This window comes from Geotrypetes seraphini, chromosome 2, assembly GCF_902459505.1.
Source record: "Geotrypetes seraphini chromosome 2, aGeoSer1.1, whole genome shotgun sequence".
Taxonomy (NCBI): Eukaryota; Metazoa; Chordata; class Amphibia; order Gymnophiona; family Dermophiidae; genus Geotrypetes; species Geotrypetes seraphini.
The window spans coordinates 476085538-476099037 of NC_047085.1; the positions used below are offsets into that span (position 1 = coordinate 476085538).

Below are 13500 nucleotides of genomic sequence, written 5' to 3' on the forward strand. Positions count from 1 at the left end.
AGCCAAAGCTGGCGTGAGCAGCAGGTGGAAGATGCTGCTTGGGCCGGTGAACATTTCAAGAAGTACGTGGGGGGGGGGGGGGGATTTTCAAGGGGCAGAGAAGAGTGGGACAGCACACAACGGTGATGCTGGGCACTACAACCCCAGGTGCCAATCTTCCTCGCTATGCCACTGCATTTAGGTGCCGGTTTACAGAATAGTTCATACCTGGAATGAATGTGCACATACTGTACATGCTACCATTCTAGTCATTTATATGCACTCATGGCAGTAAATATAGACACACTTATAGAATTGCCTTCAGATAGTATTTTTTAACTTATGAAATGTTTGTCCCTATGGTGAGTACAGACAAGAAACACTGAATTATGGTTTTTTGTATTATAAAATGTGTAATATTCAAGCCACACTGCATGCAGAGATGATAAAGTGGCTGGCAGTGGGCTTCAAAGAATGAAAGATATTTGCAAAATTACAGCAGCAATGTATTTCTACAGAAACATTTAAATGCATTGTCTTAAAACTGCATGATTAAAAAATCACTGTTGCTAAAATGGGAAACTGCACCATTCTATATTGACTTTCTTGTCCTCAAGTCTGGTTTGGATGCTGCAATGCCTAATGGAAAAAAACCAAAACGGGGTCAATATTCAGTCGGCGGCGCTCAGCGTTTTGCTAACTGCTGCTGGCGCTGTGCCCAGAAATCCAATGCCAGGCTATGCCTGGGCTTCTGCACTGAATTTTCAGGTTTGCAGATCAGGGTAAAGTAGAGCAGGTTAAGTGTGATATTCAGCACGTAATCAGCTATGGGGTACCGCATAAAGACAGGAGTGACTTTTAAATGGTTCTCTTTATGCAGTGACCTTGGCTGGTTAAGTGCTGACTCTGCCCTTGAAACGCCCCCAAAAGAGCCAGTTTTAAGATAGGCACTAATCACTAATGGGACACTTTCAGAAATACTAACTGGTTAAGTGAAACTGAAAATGACCAGTTAGTCCCAAACAAATGATTTAATTAGCCAGGAGCTGTTTCTGGCCTGTTAAATTGCTTTGAATATCAACCTGAATCTATTTAGCAGCTATATGGATTTTTTTCCTCCATTTAGGCTCTCTTCCACAAAGGTTAACCACAGCAAATATTCTTTAGATTATCACTCAAACACTCATTTAATCCTGATACGAATGAAGTCTTCCCTTTCCAATCAGATGGGGCTTTTTTGGTATGTAAATATTTAAAGCAGGCAAACTTATGAACTGGTGCATCTGAAGGGAATGAGGTGGTCTTGAAAGTCATCACACTTCTAAATGGCATGAGAAATAGTCAGCCCCCAAATACCTTCTTTTTTCTAATGCCTGATCAGACCAATATGATTCGATCAATTAAGTCATTTTAGTAACCTGAACCCAAGTAGCTATCACCAGGTAGGGATGTAGACACACAACTTAGGAGCTGTGGTTTATAACGCTGGAGGCAGGAGATGGCAGGCAGTAGTGTTCTCGCTTCCTGTTATTCTTCTTCATGTTCTTCTTCTGCAAGCTGGGCCTGTGGTTTGTCTTCCTGAATAACAGGCTCAGCAGCATGTAGTGTTTCTGTGGGAACATCTTTAGGAAGATGAGTGGATGAGAGCACAGAGCCAGAAGACAGTTCCTCCTCCAGATCAGACTGCAGGATGGAGGCATTGGGGAAGGAGGCTGAATGTTCCTGGCCTGAGGAATAAACAACTACATTAACTGAAAGCAATAATAAAGCTTGCTACACAAGAGTAAATTTTGATTGCACTTATGAATCATCCCAAGGCCACAGCCAGCACGATACATTTCTGTGAAATCTCCTGTAAACTACTTAGTTTCTCACAGCTAGAGAGAGAGAGATTTTAAGAAATTTCAGGATGTTTGGGAGCTATTAACAAAATATTATAAGGAAGGAATATTGTTTTTTTTCTTTTTGAACATACATGTTCAAGTCAGGGAGGGGGGTGGGGATACTTTATGTTTTTCTTATGTTTAGGGGGGAGGGATATTAGATCTGAATTAGACTTTGATAGAATATTAAGTGATGTTAAAGTGTACAATGATTTTATCTTATACTGCACTTATTGTAAGTTTTAAAAATGAATTAAGATTTAAAAAAAAAAAAAAGAGATTTGGCTGTCAAAAGAGAAATACTATTTACAATGAAACATAGAAACAGAGAAAAATGAAGGCCAATAAAGACCATATGGCTTATTCCAGTGGTCTCTAATACTCAGCCCCCAAAGTCCTCCATTACAGCCCTCAGACAGTTGGCTGAAATGCTCTTCAAATCCTGTAAATGTCCTGCTTTCAGTCTTGCCCACTTGATATAGTAACTGCAAACAATCTCTTAAGTGTGTTACTCAGGTGTCTCATTTATAGGATTTGCTACTGAGAATCCAAAATAAAGGAGAAATTAGGTCTTACCTGTTAATTTGCTTTCCTTTAGTCCCTCTAGATCAGCCCAGAGAACTGATGGGTTGAGTATGCCTACCAGCAGATGGAGATTGAGTTTTGAGAATTCTGATTCTTGAGTGAGTCAATAAGGACCCTGCACAACCCCTAATATCAGTAGGAGCCTCTCCATTCAAGAAAGGAAAACACTTCTGTAACTGTCTGTTCTCAGTATAGCCGCCCACACATCCAAACACACAACTGGCATTTCAAATGCAAAACATATGCTCACTAATCTTGTGGAAGATATGGACATTCACAAATGCCATTCTAAATCTGTGTGGCTTGTGTTGTTTTGGGGGGCAGAGAGAAGAACCGACTGTTCCCCGCAGAGTGCCAGTAGATCGAAGTGAAGCAAATCCTCCCTCTCAACACTGTGAAAGATTCAGGGCGGGATCTGGGCCCGTCTGGAGGGACTAAAGGAAAGCAAATAAGCAGGTTAAGACCAAATGTCTATATCCTTAGCATCCCTTTGGGAAGTAACAAAGCAGTACCATTCAAGGGAGGGAAGCAGAAAGACCTGCAGCCAAAACATGCTGCCCAAAAATTGCATCCTGCTGAACTTGAAAATCAACTCTGTAATGATGGACAAAAGAATGTAAAGAAAACCAAACTGCCGCTCAACAAATATCCACTGAAGAAACCAAAGAACACTCAGCCCATGAAGAAGCTTAAGCTTCTCTGGAATGCCATGGCCCACAAGAATGTAAGTGGAAGAGACTGTCTCTTTGAACCAACATGCAATGGTAGCCTTAGACACCACCAAACCCTTACAACTGCCTCCCAAAAGCACAAAGATAGTCCGAATGGTGAAATTCCTTTGTCTGATGAACATAATCTCTCAGAACTCTCCTGACATCCAACTTATGCAATCTACACTGCTTCTCTATCCCTTTGGAATAGCCCAAGGTGTGCAAGACCACCAGCTGGTTCAAATGAAACGACATCATCACTTTAGGTACAAAGGAAAGAACTGTACACAAAACCACCCACCTTTTTCTCAAACATTCAAAGAAAAGGCTGTCTGCATTAAAGAGCCTGTAATTCCAAGATACGTCTTGCTGAAGAAATGGCCACCAAAAACACTGACTTGAGTGTCAGATCCTTTAGGGAACATGAGGACAGAGACTCAAATGGCGCATGCATCAGAACAGAAACCACTAGATTAAGATCCCAAGAAAGAAAAGGCTCACACTTCACAGGACAAAGGAGACTGACTCCCTTGAAAAAGTGGAGAACTGATAGACTTAACTTTAATTCTACCTCAAGAACAGGCTAGTGGCCAGCTGAACTTTAAGAGATGACAGGGCCAACCTTTTGTCAAAACCATCCTGAAGGAAATCCAGAATTTTATGCAAAGGGTAAACACCAAGTGTATCACACCAGTCCTCAAAAATTCTCCACATCTTCACATACAGTAAGCCAGGGAAATAGAATATCCTCTCTTCCTTAATCGGACCCTCTCAAAAGCCAAGCCATTATACAAAATTGACCACTTTGCCCATCAGTTCATCCTGAAAATGTAGAAGGTTCAACTGTATCACCGTGGCTTCCAATAGATTGATAGAGTAATTGTTCTCCTCCTGGGATCAGAGACCCTGAGTCAAGCAGCCTAAACAATGAGCTCCCCAACCCACTAGATTGGCATTGATAGTCACAAAAATCCATGATGGAAGTTCTAACGGAACTCCCTTTGACAGGTTGGGAGAGTGAAGCCACCAGCATAGGCTGACGCTCCTTCATCCAAAGGTGAAATCTCATTTCCAAAGACTGTGACTGGGGACACCAACAGGACAGCAGAAAGCTCTATAATGGATGCATATGAGCCCTGGCCTACAGCACTACATCCAAGGATGCCATAATGGACCCCAGGATTTGAATATAAACAAGTGCCTGTGGTGCCCTGTCACTGAGAAGACTCTGGATCTTGACCTTTAGAATCCTCTTTTCTGGAAGGAACATGCAACTCCGAAGAGTGCTGAAGTGGTATCTAAAGACTTGAACAATTGAACCACCCGGGCTATTGCCCGACAGCTGTCCTGAAACGTCTTACTACTACTACTACTACTAGTTATCATTTCTATAGCACTGAAAGATGTACACAGTGCTGTATATTTAACATTAGTCTGTTTTCAAACGATTGTGAATGTCTACTTGTAACCCGTTCTGAGCTTCTGGGAGAACGGGATAAAAATCAAAATAAATAAATAAATAAATTTAATAGACGGTCCCTGCTCAGGAGAGTTTAAAATCTAATTTGGACAGACAGGACATCTCAGGGTTAGGGAGTTTCTAGCAGAAGGAATGATATGATGGATAAAGGTATCTGACAGTGAGTGGGAGTTAAGAGCTGAAAGCAGCTTCAAAAAAGTGGGCTTTTAGCTTGGAGTTGACTACTTCTAGAGATGGAGAATGATATCTTGACACAGATTAACCAATATGCCCTCCCTCCAATTATTGCAACATCATTTACTTGGGATCCTTAAAAAAAAAAATTATATGACTCAGAGTCATTCAAAATTCGGCAGTTCAACTATTATCAAAAACTCAATTGGCTGCCCCTGGAAGCGCGAATTCCGTTTAAGTTCTCTTGTCTCTGTTATAAATCAATATTTGGTCTGGCCCCCACTTACCTAGTTTCCCAATTTAACCTGGCAAGTTCTATTAGGCCCACACGAAGAATACATCTGTTCACTTATCCGACAATAAAGGCCTGCCACTACAAAAGATTCCTGCCCAGAACCCTTGCCTTCCAGGCAGGCAAATGGAATGATTGGCTGAGTAATGTTATCACGCACTCCTCAACCTACTTTAATTTTAGAAAATTGGTAAAAACGAGTTTATTCAATCGATTTGTAAACTAAGAATTTTATAGCTCTGCTAGTTCAACCAGTAACCTTAAGAACTATATAGCTTTCCACTTCTTCCATTATGTAAGATTGTATTGATGACTTTGAATTGTGACCTCTTCGCTGATTGTCCAGCGCTTCTTGTTGTAAACCGCCTCGAACTATCATGGCTTTGGCGGTATATAAAAATAAAATTATTATTATTATTATTGAGCGAAAAAACATTCTCTCCAATTTATCTGAAATTTCCCCCTAGTCCTTTCCCATTCCACTCCACTTAGTATTTTATATACATCTATCACAACTCCCCTCAGTCATCTCTTCTTCAAGCTGTAGAGACCTATCCTCTTTAGCCTTTCCTCATAGGGAAATCGTCCCAACCCCTTTATCATTTATGTTGACCTTCTCTATACCTTTATGAGATGTGGTGACCAGAACTGCACACACTATTCAAGAGATGGTTGTACCATGGAGTGATACAAAGGTATTATATAAAATTCTCAATTTTGTTCTCCATTCATTTCCTAATAATTCCTAACTAAACTAAACTAAACCTTAAGTTTGTATACCGCATCATCTCCACAGAAGTAGAGCTCGACACGGTTTACAGGAATTACAAAAGAAAGGAACTCCAATGGGAAGAAGAAGAACTTGGTAAAAAGGGGAGAGAGAAGGGATTAATGTAGAGGAGAGGGAGGGATTGGTTACATTTTAGAGAAAAGCCAAGTTTTCAAATGTTTTCTGAAGCGTTGGAGGGAGGTCGCACTCCGGAGAGGGGCAGATAAGCTGTTCCACAGCTCGGTGATCTTGAAGAGGAGGGATGTTCCAAGTTTTCCTGTATGGGATATGCCTTTTAAAGAGGGGAATGATAGTATGAATTTTTGAGAGGATCTGGTGGAGTTAGGATTCGCGGAGAGCCAGGATAGTGGAAACAGGGGAGGAAGGATGCCGTGTAGAGACTTGAAGGTTAGGCAGGCGCATTTGTAGTGGACCCTGAGGAGAACTGGGAAACAGTGAAGCTTAGACAGAAGCGGGGAGACGTGGTCGAATTTGCTTTTTGCGAAAATTAATTTAGCCGCGGTATTCTAACATTCTATTTGCTTTCTTAACCACCACTGCACACTGAACAGAAGGTTTCAATGTATCATCAATGATGACACCTAGATCATTTTTCTGGGTGGTATCTTCTAATGTAACCTTGCATCACTTTGCACTTGCTCACATTAAATGTCACCTGCCCTTTGGATGCCCAGATTCCCAGTCTCAGAAGGTCCTCTTGCAATTTATCACAATCCTTTTCTTATTCAACTACTCTGAATAACTATGTCATCTGCAAATTTTAATCATCTCATTTGTTATTCTCATTTCCAGATTATTTAAAAACACTGCTAAGGGCATTTTCAAAACACAAAAATGTCCAAAATCCTGTCTAAATTGGCACTTGGATGTTTTTTCTCAGCAGAACGTTCAAGTGCCGATTTTTGAAACAAAAAATTTAGACATTTTGCGGGATGTTCAACCGCCAGGAAGTCCAACTCAGAAAGGGGCAAATTAGAGGTGTGATTTGGGAAGGCTTTGGGCCAACTTAGATTTGGACATCTTGCGGTGACAATTGAACCTCTTGCAAGACGTCATGGACTGAACTTAAGATGTTTTGAGCTAGACCTGTTTTAGAAGCGTCTAAGTGCCAAAAACATACCCAAATTGAGATGACCACTAGATGTATGAAGGTATGACCCCCCCCATACTCCCATAGTGGTTCCTGATCCCCCTCCCATCCCCCAAATATCTGACTGAAACAGTACATACCTGGTATGGAAATGCCTAGTAGAATGCCACACAGTTGTCTTAAATAGCCAGGTGGGTGGGCTACTGAACTGTAGAGAGGAGGAGCCAGGTCCAAAAGTCACTCTAACCACTACATTTATGGTGGAAAGTATGAGCCCACCAAAACCCTACTTTACTGCCATATAGGTGCCACCTGCAGCCATAAGGGCTATTGGGGTGACAGACAGGTAGGTATAGCAAGTTTGGGGGGAGTTTTGGAGTGCTCACCATAAATTATAAGGGGGTTATAGTGCGATGTACTTCTGGCACCCTTTATGTGAAGCTCACATCAGTGCCTTCTAAGGTGCCCCACTGTTCTTTTGGCATGTTTAAGTGGCCAGTCCATTACAATGCTGGCCCCTCGCACATCTAAATGGTGCCGATTTGGACATTTCTAACTTGGATGTTTTTGTGGTTGAAAATGGTGAATATAATTAGAAGTCCTGGTGGTCTAGATCAGTGTTTTTCAACCTTTTTATACCTATGGACCGGCAGAAATAAAAAAATTATTCTGTGGACCGGCATCGGTCCGTGGACCGGTGGTTGAAGAACACTGGGCTAAGTCGTGGGCCGGACCCCGCCCATCTCTACCCAATCTCAACCCCAGACCCCATAATAGTACTAATTGCACCTTGCACGTCCCTAGCCTCATCTGGAAGCTTTCCCTCTGACGTTGCAAAGTCAGAGAGAAGGCTTCCGGTTCAGGCGCAGGATGCCCATAGGAGCCGCTGCCCGTGGCTTTGTGCACTGAATCAGTTAGGAAGAGGGAGTTGGCTCGAAGATAACGCCGCATTGATTGCACCATGGACCGGCGGTTGAAGAACTCTGTTTTGGGCCTGATGCACGTGCTGGCCCTGTGGACCGGCAGGAAATTTCTGTGGACAGGCACTGGTCCATGGACCGGTGGTTGAAGAACACTGGTCTAGATGTTCTGGCGGCCCAGATATCCAGTAGCTGTTAGTAGCTCAGTTAAAAATGCTGTTGCTTCATCTGTGCTCAAATCCTCCTTGAGCCATTACTCTGGGCTTACTGCAAAAGGCGTGAATGTGCCAAGCAAACCTATGATCAACTACACATGTTTAACAGCATAATGCAGTATCCTTAAGCCCCCTAGTATAGAAGTATTACACTACTTATTCCTCCCTGAATGCAAAATTAAGAGCTATTTAGCTGAAATAAAATAAATGATTTTGGCAAAAGACCTAACTGAAATCATACTTCAGAACAGCCAAACTGAACTTTCTGTCTTGCATATTTATACCCTCCAGAATTAACAGGCCATATGTACCTGGTGTTATGGTAAAGGAGGGAGAGAAAGTCTCGTCAAATAGTTGGTTGACGTCCGTAATTTCAGACAGTGAGATACCAGACATGTCTACAAATCCTGAGGAAGCAATGAGAGAGAAATTGCTGTTTTATACATCATTTAAATGTAGAGCTTCTAGCCAACATTCCAGGGAGGAAGGGGGGGAGTAGGGCTGGGGGTAAATATTATGTGCATTTCTACAAAAGGTGACAGGGTTATAAGAGCAGAGACCCTATTATTACCTGCTAACATTACTTGGTAGTTTGTTGGTAGGCTTTTGATTGGGGAAAGGGGAAGGGGGGGCTTTGACCTAGAAATACAAAGGGTAATAGGGGCTCCAGATATATCCATTTCTTTGCTTCTATTATGGTACTATTGATTTCTTCATTAGTAAACAGTTATCAGTTATATAACACTATGTAAAAATAACCTGAAAGTTTGGGAGGATCTTGGAGTAAGCCGTAGGGTGTACCAGTAGGGTGGGAAAGAGGCTGCTGGGTAGGGCCAGGGAATTTCCTTTTATTGAGTTGCAAAACTGGTGATACTTTGGTTGCCACTGGATATACAGTACTCCCCCGATATTCGCGCGAATGCTGAAAAACCGCGAATATGATTTTTAGCGGGGGAGACAGGAGAGGGCAGCCAGAGAGGCAGGACAGAGCAGTCGGAGCGCCGGCGAGTGAAGGAAATCACTCGCGGTATGCTCCGACCGCCTCTTCCTGGACTAAAGTCGGGCCTCACCAATCAGGAGCTGCATGTCAAAGCACATAGGGCTCCTTTTACAAAGGCGCGCTAGCGGTTTAACGCGCGTAATACCGCCGGCCTCGCTAGCCGCTACCACCTCCTCTTGAGCAGGCGGTAGTTTTTAGGCCAGCGCGGGGGTTAGCGCGTGATGAAAAGTCGCACGCGTTAACCCCGCTAGTGCGGCTTAATAAAAGGAGCCCATAAACTTAGCTTATTTGTTCAATGTCGCTGTGGGCATAGTGTAACAGCGACAATGAACAAATAAGCTAAGTTTAGGTTCTTTAGGGGAATGGAAAAATAATGAAATCCATTGAACTATATGAAATAGATAATTTATGATGAATTGAAACCCTTGAAAAGATTTTGTTATGAACTATTAGATTATTTATTTATTTATCAAGTAGTACATGAAATATCACGAAGAGCAGAAATATCAAGAAAAGATAATAACATAAAACTCAGAAAAAAATATAGGTTAAAAAATACACGATTGGGTGAGCTGCATGACACTATAGCAGACAGGTGGCGTTCTGAGATTCCCCACGTGTGGTTCAAATATATTATAAGAGGCACGATAGAACTTTAAACAGCATTTTGAAGATCTTTAGATGTAGGTTAGAGTATCACAAACAAAGACATTCCTAATCTTACAATTCATAACACTGAAATTAAAGAAAAATGGCTCTAATATCTATTTAATAAAGTATTACTTACAAAAATATTCTTATAGAAAGACTGAAAACGTTCCTCTCCTGATCACAGCACCTTGAAACAATCAGGCTGCTTCCTTCTAACAGTCTGCAGCATCCTATCTCAAGTTGGTGCTGAGAAAAGGGGAGGAGTTGAATAGTCCAAAAGAATGCTAATGTGTTCCTCTCAATTTTTGTGTAAAATACATAATACATAAAACTTGGGGCAAGTATGTTTTATTCAAAAGAAAGCCCTTAAGTATTGACTTATAGCTCAACAGTTTACTAATATATGCAAGGAAGTTTTTTTTCACCCAAAGGGTCGTGGACACTTGGAATGCACTACCGGAGGAAGTGATCAGGCAGAGTACGGTACAGGGATTCAAGCAGGGATTGGATGGATTCCTGAGGGATAGAGGGATCGTGGGGTACTGAGTAAACCAACCTGGTCGTGCATGTGCAAGACCGGAGGGCTAGGACTTCGATAGGAGGGCAGAACTTAAATGGGAAACCAAGGTGGCAAGGGAGCCCCTTCTGATGATTCAGACAGGCCTTGACCTGTTTTTGGCCGCCGCGGGAGCGGACTGCTGGGCAAGATGGACCTGTGGTCTGATCCGGCAGAGGCACTGCTTATGTTCTTATGTTCTTATGTTCTTATATCAGATCACTATATATGTAAAATTACACATTTTGGTGGAACTCAATTTGTCATATATACAAAATGGAAAAAACGATTTCGTTACAACAGGGGTATATTCATAAGTTTAATAAAATATGGGGACCATTGGCTAATTTCTCTATTGATCAGATATCTTAGCACATGGATAGAATATATAAGGGGTTAGGGAGGGTAAATCAATTTAATGTATTTAGAGCTAGAATACTGATAAAAAGGGGTTTCTTTACTTTATATTATAAGAGTAATTGAATGTAATTCAAGTGATATGAAATAATTGTATTTAATATGTATTTTTCACTTGCTGTAAGAAATGAAAAAGAATAAAAAATTACAAAAAAAAAAAAAAAAAAATTTTTTGTGTAAATATAGGTTAAAAAATATACGATTGGGTGAGCCAGTGACGAGTGCTGCCGCACTGTACTGCATGACACTATAGCGGACAGGTAGCGTTCTGAGATTCCCCACGTGTGGTTCAAATATATTAAAAGAGGCACGATAGAACTTTAAACAGCATTTGAAGATCTTTAATGTAATGTAATTGTAATTTATTTCTTATATACCGCTACATCCGTTAGGTTCTAAGCGGTTTACAGAAAATATACATTAAGATTAGAAATAAGAAAGGTACTTGAAAAATTCCCTTACTGTCCCGAAGGCTCACAATCTAACTAAAGTACCTGGAGGGTAATAGAGAAGTGAAAAGTAGAGTTAGAGGAAAAATAAAAATAAAATAAACATTTTAACAAGACAGCATTGATCTAAATACTTTGGAAGGTAGAAGAGAGGAGAGAAAGGAATATAAGCAGAAGGGGGAGTCATTGAACAGTAGAATTCTGGAGAAATTTAAATGATAGAAATAGAACAAAACAAAGACAAAAGGCAAAACAATAGATAAGATTTAAGATAAATCATAAGCTGGAAAGGAAAATAAAATAAAACTTTGTCTTCAATCCACGGTTTCAGCGTCAGTGATGAAGTGGAGCAAGTAAGTTTAGGAGGAGCGATTGATGTTTCCAGAAAGGGCTTCTTCAGGGAAGAGACTTGTCAGACAGTCCCAGGATGCCTATGTCTCCTCCCCTGCGATGTTCTCCCATCCATGCATTCCCTCCCAGACACACTGCCCGTGACCCAGCCGATCCAAGGAATTTAGATGTAGGTTAGAGTGTTTAAGTGCTTAGAGTGCCTAATAGGATTGTTTGTTTGTGATAGCCACACCTTCTTGCCATATATGGAATGCTTTATATGGAAGGAAAATATAACCAATCATATGAAGGCAGTAAAATGTTGTCACAATTATTTTAAGTATATAGGTAAAAGCATTGTTAGAACAAGGTGAGATCTCTCTTTTGTGAGCCTTTTGATACAAGATTATTTTGTCATTAAATGACTTTTAATAAATATTTTTGATTGGAAATATATAACTATATTTGTGTAATTTCTGAATTTGGAGCATCGGTTTAAACAGGATGTCAGTATATTTCTGTTTATTTGGATAAACTGGAGTGAGCTTCAATAGAAACACCAGTAGTTGAAACCCAAGGTATTGAGCTTGTAATACCAGTAATTCCGGGTGAACTTCTATGTTCTAGCATCCAGTAATATCAAAGAAAAAAAAGACGATTCAATCTAAGCAGATATTTATAATGAAATGTAACTGCTGGGCAGACTGGATGGACCATTCAGGTTTTTTTAAATCTGTCATCATTTACTATGTAATGCTAAAAATGCTGGTTAAGGGAGTAGAGCACTATAGGGGATGAAGTAATTCTCTATATCACAGGTGTCAAACTCAAGGCCTGCGGGCTGAATTTGGCCTGCCTGGCCATTTTATGCGGCCCATGGTGTGATGCGGCGTTTTCATTGCCACCCCGGTGTTACCTTCTGGACGGCTCCCTCCTCCTCACAATGTCAGAGGGAATATAGTAACATAGTAACATAGTAGATGACGGCAGATAAAGACCCGAATGGTCCATCCAGTCTGCCCAACCTGATTCAATTTAAATTTTTTTTTTTTTTTTCTTCTTAGCTATTTCTGGGCGAGAATCCAAAGCTTTTCCCGGTACTGTGCTTGGGTTCCAACTGCCGAAATCTCTGTTAAGACTTACTCCAGCCCATCTACACCCTCCCAGCCATTGAAGCCCTCCCCTGCCCATCCTCCTCCAAACGGCCATGCACAGACACAGACCGTACAAGTCTGCCCAGTAACTGGCCTAGTTCAATCTTTAATATTATTTTCTGATTCTAAATCGTCTGTGTTCATCCCACGCTTCTTTGAACTCAGTCACAGTTTTACTCTCCACCACCTCTCTCGGGAGCGCATTCCAGGCATCCACCACCCTTTCCGTAAAGTAGAATTTCCTAACATTGCCCCTGAATCTACCACCCCTCAACCTCAAATTATGTCCTCTGGTTTTACCATTTTCCTTTCTCTGGAAAAGATTTTGTTCTACGTTAATACCCTTTAAGTATTTGAATGTCTGAATCATATCTCCCCTGTCTCTCCTTTCCTCTAGGGTATACATATTCAGGGCTTCCAGTCTCTCCTCATACGTCTTCTGGCGCAAGCCTCCTATCATTTTCGTCGCCCTCCTCTGGACCACCTCAAGTCTTCTTACGTCTTTCGCCAGATACGGTCTCCAAAACTGAACACAATACTCCAAGTGGGGCCTCACCAATGACCTGTACAGGGGCATCAACACCTTCTTCCTTCTACTGACTACGCCTCTCTTTATACAGCCCAGAATCCTTCTGGCAGCAGCCACTGCCTTGTCACACTGTTTTTTCGCCTTTAGATCTTTGGACACTATCACCCCAAGGTCCCTCTCCCCGTCCGTGCATATCAGCTTCTCTCCTCCCAGCATATACGGTTCCTTCCTATTATTAATCCCCAAATGCATTACTCTGCATTTCTTTGCATTGAATTTTAGTTGCCAGGCATTAG

The 13500-nt window shown here is 41.4% G+C and overlaps 1 protein-coding gene across 1 annotated transcript in view; it reads right to left on the reverse strand.

Moving 5' to 3' along the window:
* Positions 1–28: 28 nt before the first annotated feature.
* The window catches only part of GORASP1 (golgi reassembly stacking protein 1), a 69260-nt gene continuing 55788 nt past the window's right edge, over positions 29–13500 (reverse strand). Inside the window, 2 exon segments of the mRNA XM_033932895.1 lie at positions 29–1706; positions 8430–8525. Of these exon segments, the coding sequence (XP_033788786.1) occupies positions 1507–1706; positions 8430–8525 (296 nt within the window). The 3' untranslated portion in view covers positions 29–1506.